This window comes from Lissotriton vulgaris, chromosome 9 (genome assembly GCF_964263255.1).
Source record: "Lissotriton vulgaris chromosome 9, aLisVul1.2, whole genome shotgun sequence".
Taxonomy (NCBI): domain Eukaryota; kingdom Metazoa; phylum Chordata; class Amphibia; order Caudata; family Salamandridae; genus Lissotriton; species Lissotriton vulgaris.
The window spans coordinates 892,176,510-892,198,930 of NC_141697.1; the positions used below are offsets into that span (position 1 = coordinate 892,176,510).

Genomic DNA, 22,421 nt, shown 5'->3' on the forward strand with positions numbered 1-22,421 from the left:
TCTTTGGGACCTTTAGACACGGCTACAGCCCGAACGGCTGAACGGAATTACACCAAACTTGGCAAAATGGTAGGGACAGGTATGCAGTGGTGCCTTTTCTATATTTGGTGAAAATCCCTCCAGTAGTTCCTGAGAAAATTGAATTTGAGCAAATTATATATCTATATCCGCTCACCGTACGCGCACCGTACGCGTACCGTACGCGTACGTGCGCGTACCCTTACGTGCGCAAGCGAGTTTCTGATTGGCTGGTAGTCGACTGTCAACATTCCAAACTGTCCAAACCAGGAAGTGTTGGCCACCATCTTGTTTTTCAGGAGAACTGAGGCACTAGAGAGCCCAAAACAAGAGTGGAAAACACGAAAAGGGGGCAGGGTAGAGACCCCCCAACCCTCTAGCCCCTCTCAGGGGGTCCCAGAAGGACCCCCAAGAGCAAAAAAAATGCGAAAAAATCGAGGGGTACGCACACCGTACGCGTACGGTACGCGTACCGTGCGCGTACCCCGCGATTTAAAAAAAAAAAATACTAATTTTTTTTTGGACTTGGTGGTCCTTCTGGGACCCACTGAGAAGGGCTAGGGGGTCAGGGGGTCTCTACCCTGCCCCCTTTTTGCGTTTTCCACTCTTGTTTTGTGCTTTCTTGTGCCTCACTTCTCCTGAGAAACAAGATGGCTGCTCAGGTGGTCCCAGAGGATAATAACATATATAAACGTTATCCGCTAATAGAATTAGCATTTACAAAACCTTTGAAATTTATTGAAAAAAAATATAGGTTTCACGCCTGATATAGTTAGGAATTAGCATTTAAAAAGCCTTGCAAATTCACTGAAAAAACCATAGGCTTCAGGCCTTATATAGTTAGGAATTAGCATTTAAAAAACCTTGCAAATTCACTTAAAAAACCATAGGTTTCAGGCCTTATATAGTATTATAATTAGGAATTAACATTTAAAAAACCTTGAAAATTCACTTAAAAAACCATAGGTTTCGGGCCTTATATAGTTAGGAATTAGCATTTTAAAAACCTTGCAAATTCACTTAAAAAACCATAGGTTTCAGGCCTTATATATTTAGGAATTAGCATTTAAAAAACCATTGAAATTGCCCCTATATAGTTAGTTGTACTAACTATATTTCGCGCACCCGCAATCCACTGCTGATGATGTCACATATTACATCATTCATGACATGGTCAGTGACATCACTGATGACATCACTGATGGCATCTCAAATGACATCACTGATGACATCTCATTTGACATCACTTATCACATCACTGATGATATCATTCATGTGATAATACGATGCACCCCCTCACACTCTAATATAACCTTTGATACACCCAGTGTTAAATACAGACTACCATTCTTGAAACCATTGACACACCAATACCAGCTACTACATACGCACTCACAGATTCCTAGGTCTACACACACATTCACTCATTCACCCATAGAATCACTCATACATACAGTCACTCATCAATACAACACTATCATATGCACTAATACACCTATACAGACACTCACACACTGCCACTCATCCATGGAGTTACTCACACACCTAGTCAGTCATGCAAAGAATCAATTACACTTCCATTTCCTCAACTATACAGTTATACACACAACACCTTACTTATTCAAACATATACTAACACATACTTACTCTCTTATACAATCACTGATACAAGTACACAATGATCCATACAGCCACTCGCACATTCACTGGCTCTCATGTATAGTCATTTATATATGCCAACTCTCACATTCACTGTGTTTTACATATGTACTTACTTGGACATGTAGCACTGAGATATCCATTCACTCACCAACACACCCTTGCACACAGTCAACCTCCCATATATCTGTTCCCACATGCACTCTTGAACTCATACACCTAGTGAATCAACTGCTCACACATCTATGAACAGAGCCACACACCTCCCAGCCACCCACACACACACTCAGTCTCCCATTCAAATACGTGGGCAACCAATCAAAACCCATATAGCTACTGATCAACACATGCAGCAGCTTACACAACAACAGACATACTGATGCACACATTCAGACAGTTTAGTCACTAACCCATGCATTTAGTAAGACACATTTAATCACTCACTCATACAGTCAGTCACGCACCTACTAAATCCTTCATCCAGACACTTATACATCCACTCATTCTTCAATATGTAAAACTGATTTAAACTTTACAGAAACACACAGTCACTGGATGATGTCATCAGTGATGTCAAATGAGATGTCATCAGTGATGTCATCAGTGATGTCATTTGAGATGTCATCAGTAATGTCATCAGTGATGTCACTGACCATGTCATGAATGATGTAATATGTGACATCATCAGCAGTGGATTGCGGGTGCGCGAAATATAGTTAGTACAACTAACTATATAGGAGCAATTTCAATGGTTTTTTAAATGCTAATTCCTAACTATATAAGGCCTGAAACCTATGGTTTTTTAAGTGAATATATATATATATATAGCCACAGCTTCTTCTCTCCACTTCTTGCAGATCAAAGGACACGGCACAGCAACAGTTCGTTTTAGCGTTTTTTATTATTTACACACCAGTGCAAATATAACGTGCATCAAAAAAGGACGGTATATATAGCCACTTTCCTACAGTGTGATATTTAATTCACCTGATAAAATCTAACCCCCTCCGAATCGGAAATTATCGGGTGCAACAATAACCCTCGCACTCTGCCCCACTCTACATGCATACATCATCTTTACCCCTTCGGTTGTTTCCCCTCCCGCCAAGGAAAGCCACTACACTTCTTGTCTTGTGGTGGTCATTTGTTGGCCGCAGTTTATTAAGGTTACAAGGAAACAGGTATATTTGTACTTTGCATGTTATTTCATTCTACATTTCCTTGTGATCCTCTCTTGGCCCTTTGGGCTGGTTCTTTGGTAGGTTGGATTTTTCTTTGCGCCTCGTTTGCGCGGGGAAGGGGGTAGCCTTTGTCCCCAGAGTTAGGCCCCCTCGCTACCTTGTCTGACTTTGTTGTGCCCTGCTATCCGGCGGGGGCTGGGCTGCGAGCGCCATCTCTGCTTGCGACCCCTTCCCTTTTGTAGCAACGAATCCCAGCCGTGAGGCATCCCAAGGTCACTTTCCTTAGTCCACCTCACCCAGCCATGCGGCATCCGAAGGTGAGTGGAGCTATTCTGGCGCACCGCCCTCCGGTGTGCCTCCGTACCAACCTTTCTCAGCGTAGCCCTTCGCCACGTAGTTTGCCCTTCACAGCCCTGCGACATCGCTGTTCCTCTGGTGTGGGTGGGTGGGACAAGCTCTTCGCACTTCCGTCGCGCTGCTCCCCCGCTCCTGGATGCTACGAGCTTACCTGGGGGAGCTGCGCTTTTAAGCCCCCCAACTGCAACTCCGGGGTTCGCGGCACTTTGGGGATTGGGGGGTTTGAACCCCGCGCGCCCTCCTGATTGGCCGCTACCCCACCAGGGGGGGGGGGGCTGAGAGGGGTAGCACCGTCTCTGCTTGCTACCCCTTCCCTTTTGTAGCAACGAATCCCAGCCGTGAGGCATCCCAAGGTTGCTTTCCTTAGTCCACCTCACCCAGCCGTGCAGCATCTGAAGGTGAGTTGACCTATTCTGGCGCACCGCCCTCCGGTGTGCCTCCGTATCAACCGTTCTCAGCGTAGCACTTCGCCACGCTGCCAGGGAGGCTGCCATCTTCCTGCGCCCCCCCCCCCCCCCTCCTACGTCCTGCTTTTACTGACACCCTGCCAGTACCATGGCGCCCCACAGGTTGGGCCAGAAGATTCTCATGCCCTCCTCAGAGAGGTGCACCTCATCGTTGGCGTAGTACTCTGGGCGGCCCGTGTGTATCAACCCGTGCCTGACTGATCCCAGGCCGTTTATCCTGCAAAACTTACTCACTGCGAGGTTCAACTTTTTCCTTGAGTTTTCCACCCCTTTGTAGGATTCTGCTCCTCGCCATTCCTTTCTACTGATTAGCTCGGACAATACTATTGCTGTGCGCCCAAAAACCCTGGACGTCTCGATTAGGTCTTTTTGTATCCCGAGGAGCAGCGCTCTCCGCCCCATCCCGGCTAGGTCATTCCCTCCCAGGTGTATGATCAAGACGTTCGAGTGCCGGCCTGCGTCTTTGCGTAGGCCTTTGAGGGCTGACGCCAATTGTTCCCAACGCATGCCTGACCGACCGAACCACTGGATGCATGTGTGTGTCGGTCTGTCCCCTAGTGAACGCCCTGCTGTTTTCCACCACGCCTCCATTCGTCTGACAAATGAGTGGCCCACCACCCAGACTAGGTGTGGTGTGCTGCCTGTTGGAGCAATGAAAAAGAGGCCGGTCACTAACCAGGCTGCCCCGCGCGCCCTTTGGTCATAGCAGCTGAGGGCGTACGTATGTTTTGTATGCTTGCGAGCGCCATCTTCCTACCGCTTGTATTCCTGCCTCGGACATCCCATGCTGTGCTGCGGTCGTGGCCGCCCCTATCCGGAAGGAGTGGGACTCAAAGCTGAGTGCTAGGCGCATTACTGCCGTGAACTGGAATTTGCTGAGGTGCGTGCCTTCCCTGTGTTTGAGCAGTGGCCCCTCCCCCGCTGGGGGCACTGCCATGAATGCCCGCAGGCAGCACATGGCGCAGTGTCACTGATCCTGAATACAATGTAATCTGATTATGGCCCCTTTTCCTGCCTGGTCTGTTTTTGACCGCCTTAGGACCATCTTTACTCCCTTCGCCCTGGGCGTCACATCGCTGGCCTGAATGCAGTGCTCGGCCAGCCCTTCTCTGGCCGGTGCTACTTACTCGCGGATGCGGAATGCCCCGAAGAAGGCCATGGTGAACGTGGCCCGGAAGAGCAGCCGCTCGTACCCATCTGTTGTTACGCCCTTCAGTGCCTCTAGAAGCACTCCCAGCTTTTCAAAGTCTATTGGGCGTCTTGTGCCCACCGCCTTTTCTTCCTTCCTTCTCCACCCCTTCATTGCTGCCTTGATGTAATGGGATGCACTAGGGTTGTGCCCTGTTTCTAGTTTTGCGTGGTGTGTCACGGCTGCTAGGTGGGCCTGTGCCCACAACCTAGATTTCCCTTCCCTGTAGGCCCAGCCAATGAACTGTTCCGCTGCCCTGTTGGTGTCATTGTTGTTAGCTAGGGACTGGATGCCCCCCACTTCCATAACTGTCTCTATGTATTTACTGTAGCGTTTGGCTGCTGCTGGGGCAAGAGCATGTGTAATCAGTTCCGACAGGTCTGTTCTGCCAGCTCCCACAGCTGGGCCGGGAAGGGGGTCATGTTCCTCTCTGCTTTGGGTGCCAGCTCCCTGATTTTGCCCATCATGTTTCTTGAGAGTGCGTCTGCTACGTCCTTCTCCACCCCTGGTACGTGCCTTGCTCGCAGCTCTATGTTGCCCTCCAGCTGTAATGTAACCAGATGCCGCATTGAAATGAAATGAAAAATTCCACTTATATAGCGCATAACCACCCGGAGGCCTCGAGGCGCTTGGTGCATTAGTCTCAGTGTGTCTGAACACCTGGCTGACCCTTTGTTAATCGCCTGCACTACGCCCTTATTGTCTGACAACAGTGTCAGTTTCTTGTCCTGGAGCTCCCCTTTCCAAATTACTAACGCCATTACGATAGGGAAGAGCTCTAAAAATGTTATGTTGCCTGTTATGCCTTGCCTGTGCCAGCTGCTGGGCCACTGGCCTGCGCACCATTGTTTACTGAAAATTGCCCCAAAACCCGTGCTTCCTAATGCACCTGTGTATAGCTCGATTTGTTTACTGGTCAGCCAGCCCTCCCTCCAAATCAGCACCCCGTTGAAGTCCGCCAAGAAGGTGTCCCACATCTGCAGGTCCCTCTTCACCTCGGCCCGAGCCACACGTGGTGATGCCTGTGCTTAAGGCCCCGTGTCAGCTGTGTCAAACGCCTTGCGAACACCTTGCCTGCCGGTATGACCCTTGTTGCGAAATTCAGTTTTCCTATGAGCTGCTGTATGTCCCTCAATGTGGCCTTGTCTCGCCCGCATAGTTTCCTTATGTCCTGTCTGAATTCTTCTACCTTCTCGTGGGGGTAGCCTAGATGTCCCTGTGACTGAGTCAAGCTCGATCCCTAGGAACACGATCTTCGTGGTTGGCCCCTCGATTTTGTCTTTGGACAGAGGTATCCCTAGCTCGCCCGCTAGCTGAATGAATGCCCCCAGTGTATCCTTGCACACGGAGGACCCCGCTGGGCCGGTAAACAGGAAGTCGTCTAGGTAATGCAGCTTCCCACCTGCCGGGTGCCTATCGTGCAGTACCCACTCTATGAATGTGCTGAACAGCTCAAAGTATGCGCATGACACTGAGCATCCCATGGGCATTGCCTTGTCGTGATAGTATTGTCCCTCCCACTGGAAACCTAGCAAGTGGAAACTATCTGGGTGGACTGGGAGCAGGCGGAACGCTGACTCAATATCTGCCTTTGCCATGAGGGTACCGCTGCCTGTGGTCTTTATCAGGTCTATTGCGTCGTCGATCGTGGAATATGTTACTGAGCACACCTCAGCTTCAATTCCATCGTTCACTGACCTGCCTTCTGGGAACGAGAGATGGTGGATCAACCGGAATTGCCCTTGCTCCTTTTTCGGTACCACTCCCAGCGGTGATGTGATCAGTTCCCTCCCCTTTTTGGCCGGGAGGGGGCCCTCAATCCTGCCCAGTTGTCTCTCCTTCTCTATCTTCTTGGCCACCACCCATGGGTGTAGCATTGCTGACTTCAGGTTTTTCTCACAGGCGAGGGGGAGTGGGCCGCTGAAGGGAAGGGGAAAGCCATTCTCAAAGCCGTGCACTAGTGTCTCCGCGTCTGATTTGTTGTGGTATCTATTGGCTAGCGTCCTTAATCTCTGTGTGTTAATGGGGGACGACGCTAGCGGGGGCTGTCATGTTCCTCCGCCCCCTCTCTGCCCCTTCCGCTTGCCTCATTGCGTCTTTTTCTCCATTTTCTCGCGTTTGGGGTCGTCCTTGCGCCTACAGCTCGCTGCGGGGTGCCCTCCCCCGCACGTGGAACATGTGTGTTGGAATTTACATGCTGGCCCATATGTACATTCCCCAGCCTCAAATTTCCAGCATATAGCTGGTGGCCCGTTGGTGTGTGCCCCTCTACCTACGCTGGCGTGCTTATGCTTCTGAAATGGCTGAAAAGGCCTCCCTCTTCCCTTCTGAAAGGGGGGCCGAAAGGAGTGATCGCTTCTCCCCCACCATGTCCTGACCTCTTTTGCTACCATCATCTTATGGATGAACTCGGATACGTCTTCCTCGTTCCATTCCATCTCAGGGTGTGTCTGCATTTTTAGCCTGACGTCATATTCTAGCCATGCGTCGCCCTGGAACTGTCGCTGTGCGTTGTGTATGTTGGCTTCGTACAGCCATAGATCGGCCGCACAGCGCGGGAACTTTTCGACTATAATGCATGCCATGATCCTGAATGTGTCTAACCAATTGTCAAATGTCTGCTCCTTGCGCTCCTTCATTCTCTCCTTCCTATCTTCCTCCTTCTTATCGCACATTGTTAAATCCAGCCCTTCTAACTGAATCTCCAGCAACGAGAATATATCTATAAACTCCTTCCTCCAGATCCTTTCTTTTACCGCTAGGGGTATGAGGCTAGCTAACCCCGTGGCTCTGGTGGTCAAGGATGCCGGACCTGGTGAGGGCCGTGCGTATGTTTCGGGTGATGGACCTAGACCCGGGGGCAAGACTGCTGGCTGGGCGATACCCCAGGCTACCGTGGGCGACCCTGACTCCCCCTCCGCAGGTGCTGGCCCTAAGTGGTGCTGTTGCGCCGCCCCTGGGTTGATCAGGTGCCAGGGTAACCCTGTGGTCTCTCCCCCTGTGGGTTTGTGGTTCCTCCCGTCAGCCCCGTCCCCTGCCCCGCGTTTGCTTGCGCCCCTTGTGTCACTGTGCCTTGCACCCCCAATCCTTTCAGTAACATTGGCGCCATAGCCCTGCAACATTCCTGAATTATTTCGCTAATTTGCTCACCGTCAGTAGCTGTGTCCTTGGGCCCCTGGACCGGTCCCTCCGCCGCCGTGGTGGCTAAGGTGGCTGGCTCCGTTTTCCAGGCGCTTTCGTGACTTTCGCTGCGTCTGCGAATTTTGCTGGCATCTTCCTCCTCCTTTTTTCTGCCGATGGTGCACCCTCGCCGCGATGTTGTCTGCTGATCCCCTCCCCTGGGTCGCGGTTGAGTTGTTGCTGCAACCATTCCTCCCATGCACTGCCGCGGCTGCTCGCATCCTCCTCAGTAGGTCCTGCAGGTCCTCCTGCTCCTGCTGTTTGCCCCCTTTCCTTGCCATGTGTCCTGCGCGGGGTGCTGCCGCGGTGTTATGCACCAAATAAACTTGTGGTGGGCGGGGTGCTGCCGCCAATGCCCCTGCACCAAACTTGCTGTTGCTCCTTGGCGCTGCTCTTTGTCTTGCAGTTCACCAGGCCTGAGCAGCTTCCTTGTAGCAGCCCGTGCTTATTTCGAGTCGAGTCGGGCTTTTCGTCTGGCCGTCCCGCGCTGACCCGGGTGGGCTCCGGTCGCGTCGGGTTCCTTGTCCGGCAGTCCTGGGCTGACCCGGGTGTTCCGGTCACGTCGGGTGTCTGCCGCGGGTCGCTCCCTCGCCGGGTGGGCACCGGCCGGGTCAGGCGCTTCCCCTCGTACCATGCGCTGGCCGGGTTGGCTCCGGTCGCGTCGTGCAACCGCTGGCTGTATGTTCCCCGGGTGGCACCGGGCGAGAGTCGGTCCTGTGCTCGCCAGGTAGGCTCCGGTCGAGGCAGCTGTGCAACGCGGCGGCGTTGTCCAGGGATTCCGTTGTCTTCAGGTGCTCCTACGGCGTCGAGGCCTCCCACGTCGTCGCACACAACAAGCTCTTCGCACTTCCGTCGCGCTGCTCCCCCGCTCCTGGATGCTAGGAGCTTACCTGGGGGAGCTGCGCTTTTAAGCCCCCCAACTGCAACTCCGGGGTTCGTGCCACTTTGGGGATTGGGGGGTTTGAACCCCGTGCGCCCTCCCGATTGGCCGTTGCCCCGCCAGGAGGTGGGGGGGGGGCTGAGAGGGGGACACCTTGCCCGGCGTGCCTGCCTTTTCGCGCCAATCCGTGTCACCCTCCCCTTTTCTTCCCGGTGCTCTGCCGGGTTATGGCGCCGGCTTCTGAGCCCCTTCGGGGGTTCGCCTCTGCGAATACCACCCAATGATGAGATATTGGGGAAAACATGCAGATTTCAGTACATACTCCAACAAAATGTGCATGTTCTGGTAAACACTGGGTATTTTCACCCACCCAAAAAATATTGGTAGGTTTGACCTATCCATAATATCAAAAAAACTCATAATTTCGTTATGTGTGTTAACAGGAGTTACTGCACATATTGCAATTATCTGGACTGTTCGTACTGATGAACTAAATAACAGTACATGTACTTGGGATAAGCCACAAAATATACGTGTAATTCCCCATTTTGAAACCAATACTTGTAATTACAAAACCAAATATTAAACTTTTGTTCTAATACAAAAACGAATCAATTTGTATACATTACACAAAATGAATAAAAGCACAACAAGCATTTTGTAATATGAAGTTTTTAAAATTAATTATGAGACTTCAACTGTATGTGTAAGAATAAGCATTTTATATAACGAGAAAATCATACGAGCGACGTAGTAGTCTTTCTTCTCTTTTTTTTCCTTCACATTTTGGAGGCGGGCGATAAACCCTTACAACGCAGAGCTAGTGCTGCGTGAGCGCTCTAGTGTTTGGCTGGTCACATGTTTGATTGAAAATGGCAACCTCCGTGCTGGTAGGTGACCTGAGAGAGTACTGTTGTCATACATATTCCTGCAGCTATCCCGTTGTTTGAGTTGTACAGTTTTGCCCGCATTTTCCTTGCGTGATCGTTTAGAAGAGCTGACTGCACACTTAGGGCTTTGCACCAGTGACCATTATCTTTGTAACTTTTATTGCTTTTTTTAGCAATGGGATTTTTCGGGCTCAAGCTACAAGTGAATTCAGAGGTATAATTGGGCGCATCGGTCTCTCGCAGTTATGCTGCGAATTGCTATTCGATTGAATATCGTTTCCGATTTACGTGAGGAGAAAAGTAATATTAATTTAAAATGGATTGAGTTTGAGCTCAAACATTTGGAATTTTGCACTGAAATACCGAAATCTAAAGGCAATTTCAAGGACTTCAATTATTAATAGTTTATGTCTGAGGGCTTGCGTGTCATATAGAAAGGTGAGAAACGGGTATCATAGTTGTATAAAATCAATATATGAACTTTAAACCCTGCCCCGGTTACAAAGCGACATGTCTCTTTCGGCGACACATGCAGGTGTTTTCATGCACACTTTTACTTTCATATGGAGGCATGTTACCAGTCTAGCAATTTCGCAAGACTGTAAATACATTTATTTTATTATCATCAATTGGCTCAATCGCACACATTTAGTCGATCCCAAAGAATGAAGGGCTAGACCATAACATTTGAAGATGTACATTTTCCTTAAGATGACAGCAGTAACAACTTTAACACATTGAACAACCCCTCCAGCTATTGACTGAGTTTATTCCGCAGCTAGACAGTTTAGAGGGTTAAGGTGCATGCTTTAGATTTTTGTCTTTAGCAGGTCGTCAGTGATAATATATCTTTGGTAGTTAATGCACTTGCTACAGTGACCTGTGTTTAACCGACTGGTCAAACGTTTATATCAACATAATCTAGCACATGCGTTGTTTGATGTGCTCACAGCAGAATACTAAAGGTGACCTGCGTGTCACAGGTTTGAATTCCTGTAAGCTTATTTTTGCTTGAAACAGTGAGCCCTGTGTAAACTGCAGATAGCAAAATCCAATCATCACTAAATAGCTCCTTGAATTAAGCTCCCACAAGAACTGCTGCATGTAATCTCAAAGGCCTATATTTGAATCACAGCTGACTTTCATTCTTCTTGGCACTTGCACTTTAAACCCCACCTATGTGTTACTGCTAATTCTAGCCATATGTTTGGTTACTTCCGCTTTCCTTTAAAAAATAGTTTAATGCGAGAATTCATGTTATAATGGCTTACTTGAATGAATTATACGGTGGCAAAACAGGGCGATAGGCACTTTGGAATTTTAATTCACCAAGAGTTGTGCACAGGGGCACAACTAGACCTGATCGTCTGGGGGTGGGGGCGGAGGGAGCTATCAGGTCAACCAGTAGCAGCAGGACTAGCACTTCAAACTATGGAGCATAGCTATCCTTAGAGCCAATACAACAAAATAGAGTGGGAAACTGTGCTCATTGAACATATTAGTCAAACTCAATATGATTATAACAAAAATGGTTTAGTGGTTTTGACAGTATTTACAGGCTACTGATAGACCTCTCTAAAAAGGGGATTGAGTGATGTGACTACCAAAAAGCAGTTTCTACAGATTTCAAGCCAAAGTGATTTAGAACTAGTTTTTGCAAAGTTATTTCGAGATGACAACTCCTTGGTGCCAATGATCTTAAAAAAATCCTCTTAAATAACAAGCTTGTGACATATGTAATCCCATCCTCAGATAAATGCTACTGCCGGTGATTGATCTAAAGTGTATTTTCAGTTCGCTCATCAGGACTTTGCAAAATATGCTTGTTTTAAGCCGGACACACATTATTGAGCTTAGTGGGTTAACCCATCTAATTTTGGGAAGTGGGACTTTCATTTCTTGGGTTTTATTACAAATGTATCTTCTTTTCCTCCTGAGAGTGTAAATGAGTTAGCAATATGACCACCTTTCAATTTCTCTGCCAGAAACATGTGCTATTCTAAATCCAAATAGTTGTTGTTCGCATCCCACATTGAGCTGTTCTCAAATGAGATAACTGAGCTACTTCCAGGGAAAAATCTAACCAGATGTTAAAAAAAAAAATGGCAAAAAGGTAGTTTAATTGAAACAACTTTGCAACAAATGGAGCTCTAGCTTGCAGAAGACACATGTATTAATTCAAGCTCCAGAACACGGTGGAGGAAGTGTGAAGAAAGAAGTGGAGAATGCTGACTGGGTGGAGCATATACTGCTTCTCTGTGCCTTGTCTGATGTTTGGGAAAAGGTCCTGGAAGGGTTCCAGACTACAATGCATGCTTTTCCGATGGTGATTTCATCTGCTGGATCTTCCGGTCTCTAAACTCAGGTTCCTTGTTCCTGCTCTCAGCAAATTTAGTTGCATGAATATTGGACCGCTTATAATTGTGCAGAACCAAATTCCAAACGGGAATTCCTCTATGCATAGTTCCTACTCTTGCCCCGTTTTTTTCATGGGCACCTTGAAGGACTGGGTTTTTCTAAGACCCAGCGGTGCCAGGGATAACACCTGAAACCTTCGTGGGTTACCTGTTCCGGCGTACAAATGACAGAGACACGGGACACTTCCTTTCGACGTCAAAGATTCGAGGTTTATTTACTGCAGGGAACACAGAAGTCACGAGAAGTACATAGCATGTAGGTTCACGGAGCCTGCTTCGAATTGTATCTGTGGATCGCTCCTTTTATACAGTTTTTCGTCATAAGATAACATGGCGAACAAAAGTTTACAACCCGGTTCCCACAGTACATTTCATAGGGGGTCGCTTTCATGTATTCAGGGCCCGGAACATAATTACAGTAGCATTTGTCGGTTCCCAACTGTAAAAGTACATCTTCCACCATTAGTGCATTCCGTTCGGCTGTAAACGAATCAAGGAAGAGACAGAAACAGGTGTAGAGGAAGACGAGGATAGCGAACAGATCGAAGAAAGTGTAAAAGGGGTGGTATCAGGAAACACGATTGCAGGGATCAAAGGAGACATGCCTAGTGAATGCACAACTGAGACAATAGACCGGCACGGCAAGATGAGCCTCGAGCGGGGCCCTCTGCCTTACAGTGTCATCCCCCTCATCATAAAGACACCCTCAAAGGAACACGTGTCTTCCGCAAGAGTTTGGGAATCCCAGGGTCGCGAAGCGGACAGTGTCCGTTCGCTGGCTACTTGAGGGCAAGAAACAAAATGGATGCCACATCTAAAATGGAACCCGTGGGTTCAGAGGAAGAAACCCACGAAACAAACGAACGGTTTAGGCTAGCACAGCGAAAACGTGCACACCCACTAAACTCGTCATTTGCGGTTCATAGATATCAGACTCGAACATATTCGGGCGAGTCAAAAACACCACTTACAATTGTCACGGAACCTCAGACGCTCCTATTGCCCTCATGTAGGCAAGCACTAGTCGGAATCAGAATCGATCTCGATATTCATCAGACCATCCAGATGTTGCTGCAACATTATTCTATCCATCAATGTTTCCTTGGTAACAGGCGGCCGTCTTATACACGTCGTAGCACAGAGGCCACATAAGGCAGGACCACACTGCACACAAAGACAACACATGAACAGAAATGCTACAACAACTCCAATGATCATCAGAAGCTTCCAACCCCACGTCGACATCAGGCCCCAAAACCACCCTAGTAGCGTCCAATCCCCTACGTCCACGTGTATGGACTCGGAGATCTTATGCAACTTTGAGATGGCTTGATAGACAGTTGGAGCGTTGTCAGGAATAAAAATGCAGCAACTCGAATGGATCACCTTACATACTCCACCTCTATCTGCTAGGACAACGTCTAAAACCATACGATTTTGTAACGTCATAAGCCTGTCCGCCTGAAGCTCTGCTGTAATATTGCCAAGGGCGCTCGCTGTGATATTAGCGGTCGATTCCACCACTCGAGTCAATTGTCTCAGGTTCCTACTATTGATCATAGGTCCCCAAAACGGCAAGAAACCCTTAAAGAAGTCTCCTGCTTCTTGACCGGCAGTGTCCTCTTCGCTAATCATGCCTCTTACAACTCTGGTCTTGTGATAATCAGACCCAACAGTAAAGGTCGGCGGCAACAAATTCGCAATATAACATGTGCCTGAGAAGTCACGAGGCAGCCATGTATATGCGCGGTCGTAACAAACAAAGTAAGTACCCTTGGCAGTCAGAAGAACAGGGGAAGAGGTCGTCGGCAAAACATAAGTTTCGGTACAGGCACTCCTCCCAAGCTGAGCTCGCGGGCTTCGGCCTAGGCCTTTCAGACAGAAATTACCGAGATGGGGGTACGATCCAGATCGGAGACGAGCTTTTAAGCTGCCGATCACCCACTGACATGCTATACTCAGCCTCACTCAGATCTCGGTATGCTCGCACCTCTTCCTCTGGGATAAGCGATGCGTCGAAGATATCCCTATGTAAATCGGCAATCGCTCTTGCCAAAGGCTTGTGGTACGGGCCAGGACCATGATCTGCAGTGCGTGGCTCTCGATGGGGGTAAGAATCTAGTGCGCTACGAAACATTGTTTGGAATGCTCGAGCAGAACCCTGGGAACTGTAAGGAAGGACCAAGTACGGAATTCCCCTATCGGTGGTATCTGGCATTAACCCACACACCCAACAATTGGTAGTGTTCATTACCAACTGATGCTGATGAAGGAGCTGAACGAAGGAATTGTTCATGAATTCCGCACGTCTAACCTGCTCGTGTTGGGGTAGAATATGAAAAGAATGAGGGGAAACAGTGGAAGTAGGTTTAGGTTCAGAAGAAGGGGTAGGTGAAGCAGAAGGCAATAATAACTGTATCACATAATACACTCCACCCACCAATAACGAGGAAACAGTTAGGAATAGAAGGAACACCTGAAACATGAAGCATTTAGTACGTGCAATCCTATGTAATTCGAATCTTTGAGATGGAGTCTTTTCCACCTCCGACAGCTTTGAGAAAGCCATCCTCTAAAACCGTCCGCAACGTTCTTGACGCACTTCGTTCTGCGTAGCAATAGTCAATCCCCAGGAGTTCCTAGGAATCGACGGCCTCCAACCTAGTGTCAGGACCTACTAAACAGAAGGAAGTACCCGCACGGCCCTACGGTCCACCCGGATGTAAGGGTCTTTTAATTAAACAATATATACAAAATTTCCTAGCTGTGGAATCAAAGGCACATATACGGAAAAGAACTCAGAATTTATACAAAAATCACAGTTGCTCAAAAAAATGTTCAAAGTGATAATGGGGTAACGTGCATTTTCAAAAAGGAAAAAGCAAAAATAATTTTCTTTTATTAGTCTCTAGTGTTAGAACGGAGAAAATATCTGCTTCTTCCAGGACGAGTCTGTTCTTCAAACAGTTGGTCGGATGATGGAACAGAGTCCTGTCGGTCAGACAATAGTTCAGATCTTGAGTTCTCCAATGACAAATGTTCAACAGTATCGTCCGGCTGCACTGCAATCTCTCCCACAGGCTGAGCGTCACTGAATGGCACAAAATTCGGCAAAACCTCCATTTCAGATGAGGCGATGCCCGTCCTCACCCACGAGTCCGCTGGTAAAGGTATTGGTACCTTTTTGGTGTGGGTGGCATGCACCCAATGCTTGCGGCCTTCCAAACGAACAGCAGTTCTCGTGGCAAGGAGCACTTGAAAGGGCCCGATAAACCTTGGCTCAAGATTTCGTTTTCGGCCAAAGTTCCTCGTAACCACCCAGTCTCCGGGTTGGAGCTGGTGGCCTGGACCCTCCGTCTGCGCCGGCAGTGCTTCAAAGACCTGTTGATGAATTAACCTCAGTTTAGCAGTCAGATCATGAAGGTAATCAATCAGCATTGGATACTCAAGATCAGTAAATGCACTGGGTCTAGGAACCCCCCAAATATTTGCAGGACGGCCAAACACAATCTCATGTGGGCTGAGCCCTACTCGAGAGTGTACGGTCGCCCTGGTTGACAGAAGGGCCAAAGGCAAAGCGTCAGGCCACGAGAGACCAGTCGTAGCCTGAATCTTTGCGAGTTTTAGTTTGAGAGTACCATTGTACCCCTCAACCAAACCTGCTGACTGGGGATGGTTGGCACTATGGAATTTTTGTGTAATTCCAAGGCCCTTACACACACTCTTCATCACACTCCCCACAAACTCACTTCCGTTATCAGACCATACAATCCGTGGCATTCCATACCGAGGAAAGTATTCCTTCAGTAGGATCTTCGCTGTAGACAGGGCAGTATTGTCTTTGAGAGGGTAAGCTTCGATCCATCGAGAGAATGCGCAAACCACAACTAAAACGTATTTTAGGTTATTGCATCGCTCCGTATGGATGAAGTCCAACTGAATTACCTCAAAGGGACATGAAGGGGGAGCAAAGTGGCCAGGGGGTGTAGGAGTTCCCTTGCCAGGATTGTACATCATACATACCATGCAATTCTTAACCAATCTCTCAGCACACTTAGTAATACCATCATTCCTCCATACAGGGGACAACAACTTACAAATACCTTTCGCACTAATATGTGACAAACCGTGTGCCATGGTCACAACAGCTAGCACGTATGCATCCGGCAGCAACCACCTTTTATTCTCCGACAAATCAATCCAACAGCCATTCGCATCCATCTTTCCCGTACTCTCTTTCCACTTGGTCTTTTCAGTCTCGGTGGCCTCATTCTGAATCGCTTTCCCACTCTCAATAGTGTCTTCACACATACCAGCTTCTGCAGGCCACCTTACCGAACTCGTCACATACATTCTAGTTGTAAGGTGTCTCGTAGTCTCCTTAGCAATCTCATCAGCAAACGCATTGCCACGACCAACATCATCCGTCACCTTACGTGCACTACATTTAATAATCGCCACCTGCTTGGGCAATGTAAGTGCATCCAAAAGATCATTCACAAGCTGTCCATGCTGAATCTTCGTACCATGCGATGTCATAAAACCTCTCTCTCTCCACAATCGTCCAAAACTATGCGCAACACCAAACGCATACTGACTGTCAGTAAACACATTCACCCGTTTCCCTTTCGACAACACACACGCTCTGGTTAAGGCAATCAGCTCTGCCGCCTGTGCAGAGTTCTGATTCAATCTTGCAGTCTCCACAACCGTACTCAACGTCACCACAGCATACGCAGTCGTCACATCACCATTCGGCAACTTAAAACACGAGCCATCCACATACAAAGTACCATCGGGTTCTTCCAATGGAGTGTTTTTTAGGTCAACACGACCCTTCGTTTCCTCCTCAGTTCGCAAGTAACAATCGTGTGGTGGTACTTCATCTGATTCCGTATTTGTTGGCAACAAAGTCGCCGGGTTTAGGACATTGCAGCGCTTTATTTGAATGTGACTTGCCAGAAGCGTCAACTCATAACCAGACAACCTTGCGCTCGTCAAGTGTTGGGTTTTCGTACGATTCAAGAGAGTGTCAACTGCATGCGGAACCATCACCGTAAGCATATTATCCATGACCAATCCTGCGGATTGTCGGATGGACACCGCAGCTGCCGCTGTTGCTCTCAAACAACTCGGCAATGCTCTAGCTACTGGGTCTAAGGTCGAGGAAAAATATGCACATGGACGTTGCTTACCACCAAATTGTTGCGACAAAACACTCAACGCACAACCTTCCCTCTCGTGAACGTATAGTGTAAACGGCTTACTGTAGTCAGGAGTACCTAACACAGGGGCCGAACACAACGCATCACGCAGTTCAGAAAAACTTTTCTGACTCTCTTCCGTCCATGGCAAAGGAGTTGGAACATCCTTGCACGTAAGAGCTATCAATGGTTTCGCTAGCAATGAAAAATTCGGAATCCATTGCCTGCAATATGACGTGATACCTAAAATGGCACGTACATCTCTCTGAGTTGTTGGCACATTCATTCGAGCGATCGCTGCGATTCTCTCTGGGGTCAACCTTCTTCCCTCCTTTGACAATAAGTGACCTAGATAGGTTACTTCTTGGCAACAATATTGCAGTTTAGAAGGTGACACCTTGTGATGTAAATCACAGAGATGTTGCAACAAAGACACCGTAGCAGTTTTGCAAATGTCCTGCGTGTCCGCAGCCACCAATAAGTCATCGACATATTGGATCAAGGCCGCACCAGCCGGCAACACAAACGCATCAAGTTGGCTCTTCAGGGCTTGGCTGTATATTGATGGACTCTCACAGTAGCCCTGAGGAGCGCGTTTAAACCTAAAGCTGCGGCCACCTAAAGAGAAACCGAAAAGGTCCCTGCTCTCTTCAGCAATCGGAATGCTAAAGAAAGCATTCTTTAGATCGATCACTGAGAACCAGGATGCGGATGCTGGAATCAGAGTCAGTAAAGCCGTAATGTCAGGCACCACAGGGAACTGAGGAACCACAATTTTGTTCACCTCCCGTAAATCAATGACAAAACGATACACAGGAGGCTTAGAGGGATCAGTGCGTTTCAAGATGGGTAACACAGGGCTATTACACACGTTTCCCCGAGTCTCTTCGATAACATCTTTCTCGATCAAGTCATAGATGATCGCTAACAACGCTCGCTCACCATCAAGGGAGATACGATACTGGGGAATACGTGGTAATCGCACATTCGATTTCAGCTGAACAACATAAGGGGAGATGTCTAGCAGGCCCACGTCATTGGGACCTGTTGCCCATAAAGATGCAGGAAGAGAACTCAATTCCGGTGGGAGCTTATCGATGGACAAGTACATAGGAGAGATCACTTTCTCACCCAACGTCAGCTTCACTCCCGCAGGAGAACAATACAAAGTCGCATACAAACGTTTCAGCAAATCCAGACCCAGAAGATTTTCACCACAACCAGTAGTCAAAATCAAAGGAGCCTTCAGCTCACGTGGCCCAATTGTAAGGGGCAAAGGGCGAGAAACCGGATTGCTAACAGGGGCGCCGGAGAATCCAACGGAAACATTTGTTAAGCCAGACAAAGGTGCGCCAGGGAGTTTCGAATGCATGATGGAACTTTTCGCTGCACCAGTGTCCAACAGAAAAGGCTCAACTACGCCCGAGGTGGCAACTGCGACGTAAGGCCCTCTCTGATCAACCGGAACTGATACTACTCCCTCTCCTTGTCTATGGCTGTCCTAGTAATTACCGTCGTCAGTACCCTGATCGACGTAATAATCATCCACATTGTATTGTGCGGATCTACCTGATGATGACCCACGCTGATCAAAATTAGAATCAGAGGAATTATTAGAACGATCATTTTGATTTTGCGTAACACTGCGACCTCTACCTCGTGAAGCCTGTTGAGGACCACTACGGCCTCCTCTAGATGAATTTCCACTATTTCGATCACGCAAAACTGGACAGTCAAATTTCAAATGACCCTCACCTCTACAATAGGCACACTGATTGTACCCAAGCATAGATCTCTGCGAAGAAAAGTCATTTCGCGATTGTGACCTAGCGGGCTGTGACTGCAATCTATTCCGCTGCTGAGAATCATTCTGAGTCGAGCGCGGAGGATATGCTTGTTGCAACAAAACTTTCGTTTTGAGCTCTTTCGTCTTTTTATCCGCACGATCGCTTTCTTCTTTCTCTCTATTTTCATAATATTGAGCCGTAGCCAATATCTGGGCGGAAGTAGAAACAGCCCACGCACTCTCTGAATTCTTCAATTTATTGCTCAGATCAGGCAACAAATTCGACACAAATTTGTCCACAAACAATCTCTGACCTCCCTCAGTGCCCATATCTTGTCCACTATGATCGATGAATGCCTCCTCAAATCTCGTAAAGAAATCGGAGACACTCTCATCCTTCTTTTGCTTGCAAGCAGATAATTTGTCCCAGTTAACTTTCATAGCTGGCATAAGCGTTTTCATAAGGGTAATTATTCTTTGGGGAAGGTTAGCGATGAGCTGTTCAGGCTTAGCTCCACCAACCTGCAAACCGTCAGCCGCCGTAAGGGCAGCCCAATCACCACCTAATTCAGCTGCATGGTCTTCATGACGTATTTTCGCCCATACCGGTTGCGGTACGACATTACCAAACAACATATCGATGTCGGCAAGATTCATTATCGTAGCATCCACTAACTGAGACAATTCTTTATAGTACCCTGCAGGATTTTTGCGAGGGTCAGGCAAAGATTGCTTGACCTGTAAAACTTCCGATCGCTTCCATGGGAGGTGTATCCAAACTCTCTGGAATTGTGGCAGGATCGGAGGGGCAGCACCAGGGTTACCTGGCATATACACTGGGGGAACCTCTCTCATAGGATACTGACCAGGCGTCGCCATCCACTCCTCAGTTTCGTCTTTAAACAATGCTCGGGGTATCACAGTGGGACGAAAAGATAGAAGATGCTCAAGAGCGCGTCGAACATTGCTACCCACAAGTATACCACTCACAAACTGAAGCTGAAGTTCAGTTACATCAACCGGTACGTCGTTGACCTCATCATTAGATATTGCTTCACGTAAGATTTTGCACATTTCGTCAAACACAAACCTCTGTGTTGGCTCATTGAATTGAGAGAAAGTCTCAACAACTATGCGCGGGGGATTTTTAAGGGGGTATCTAATCCAATTACGCGCCATTTTGATTAATTTATCACGTTCCCTACCACCAGGAAGCTGACTTCGTCGTTGGGGAACATCAGAATCGTCAGACCCAAGAAGCGGTCCAAAAGGAGAATAGAGATTAGCAATAGTGTTAGGAATGCGTCGCCGAACAGACGGAGAAGAGGAGTAAAGTACAGGGGCAACAACATGAGGACTAAAGGTAGGAGCAGCAGGAGCAGTAGGAGTAGCTACAAGAGCAGAAGTAGCGGAAACAACAGCTTGAGAAGGTACAGACGGTGGAGCAGTAGGAACAGGAGCAGGTAGAGGAATAGGAACAAGAGGATTCGCAATAGCAGGACCAGCGACAGGCGGATTAACAACTACCGGAACAGCAGGTTGAGGAACAGGAGGAACCACGGGAATTGTGGTATCCTGCGCATATGGAGGTGGCGACTTCAATAGATAGGACAACAAAGGGTCCTCTACTGCGTCCTCTCCTTTTTTATCCGTACCCGTCGGCAAAGCGGGGTAACATTTATCCACTGTCATACGTTGCAATCTATCAAAAACTTCCTTTTCCTTCTCTTCTTTATCTCGCTGAAACTGCTCTGCATTTCTCATCGTTTTAACGATACCTTCTCTCTTATTACGTTTAAGCTGTTTGATTTCTTTTTGCTTGGCTTCTTTACGCCACAACCGAAAGGAATCAAACATGGCCGGCCTTGCTTTTCTTTGAAACAATTTAGCTTCAAGATTATCTAAAATCGGGGTCTCAAAGCTACCATGAGGTGGCTAACTAAGGACACCGTCATCTTTGGTGTAGCGAACCCAGCAATCATTGAATGTGATAGGACCCACACCATGGCGACTATATAATTCGTAAATTGGAGTTCCGACCGGAGGTATCGGACACGAGTCCTCCAATCGGGAATCCGCACCACAACCTCCAAAGCAACTAAACAAACTACTACGGCCAGGCATCGTGCACACTAACCGAGTTTCACAAACTTCAAGGGTTATTGGATCACAATGTCCCCGCAAAAATGCAAAAACCCTTGGTTTTTGGCGACTGCAGACGTCAAATAGAACAACTAAGAACAGAATACGAAGGACCACAAAAGCAATGGAACCATGCAACAACTAAGCACCCACAACAACTAAGGATTTTGGGAGCGACCCACAAATACTTAACTCAAAGAACAATGGCGTCACCAGGAAGGCCCGTCAATCGTCTCGCTGTACCAAGGTCTACGCCAGGCGCCAAAACAGGTCTACAGTCAGGGCAGCAGTCCGTCGCAGCCGTCAGGAGGCGGGGATCTTCGCGGGAAAAAGTCTTCGGGCCACTTGTTTCGATAACAGGATCGATGAAGCGGGGTGCACCTTCCCTCGGAGATTTCACACGAAGTTCCTCACGATCGTCGGGCTTTGGACCGGTACCACTGATGCAGCCCAACGTTGGGCGCCAACTGAAGGACTGGGTTTTTCTAAGACCCAGCGGTGCCAGGGATAACACCTGAAACCTTCGTGGGTTACCTGTTCCGGCGTACAAATGACAGAGACACGGGACACTTCCTTTCGACGTCAAAGATTCGAGGTTTATTTACTGCAGGGAACACAGAAGTCACGAGAAGTACATAGCATGTAGGTTCACGGAGCCTGCTTCGAATTGTATCTGTGGATCGCTCCTTTTATACAGTTTTTCGTCATAAGATAACATGGCGAACAAAAGTTTACAACCCGGTTCCCACAGTACATTTCATAGGGGGTCGCTTTCATGTATTCAGGGCCCGGAACATAATTACAGTAGCATTTGTCGGTTCCCAACTGTAAAAGTACATCTTCCCACCATTAGTGCATTCCGTTCGGCTGTAAACGAATCAAGGAAGAGACAGAAACAGGTCTAGAGGAAGACGAGGATAGCGAACAGATCGAAGAAAGTGTAAAAGGGGTGGTATCAGGAAACACGATTGCAGGGATCAAAGGAGACATGCCTAGTGAATGCACAACTGAGACAATAGACCGGCATGGCAAGATGAGCCTCGAGCGGGGC

The 22,421-nt window shown here is 48.1% G+C and overlaps 1 protein-coding gene across 1 annotated transcript in view; it reads left to right on the top strand.

The window, feature by feature from the left end:
- Positions 1-9,748: 9,748 nt before the first annotated feature.
- Positions 9,749-22,421, top strand: part of DMAC2 (distal membrane arm assembly component 2) — a 90,911-nt gene continuing 78,238 nt past the window's right edge. Inside the window, exon 1 of the mRNA XM_086938652.1 lies at positions 9,749-9,821. Within this exon, the coding sequence (XP_086794778.1) occupies positions 9,804-9,821 (18 nt within the window). The 5' untranslated portion in view covers positions 9,749-9,803. The remainder of the gene's footprint in view (positions 9,822-22,421) is intronic.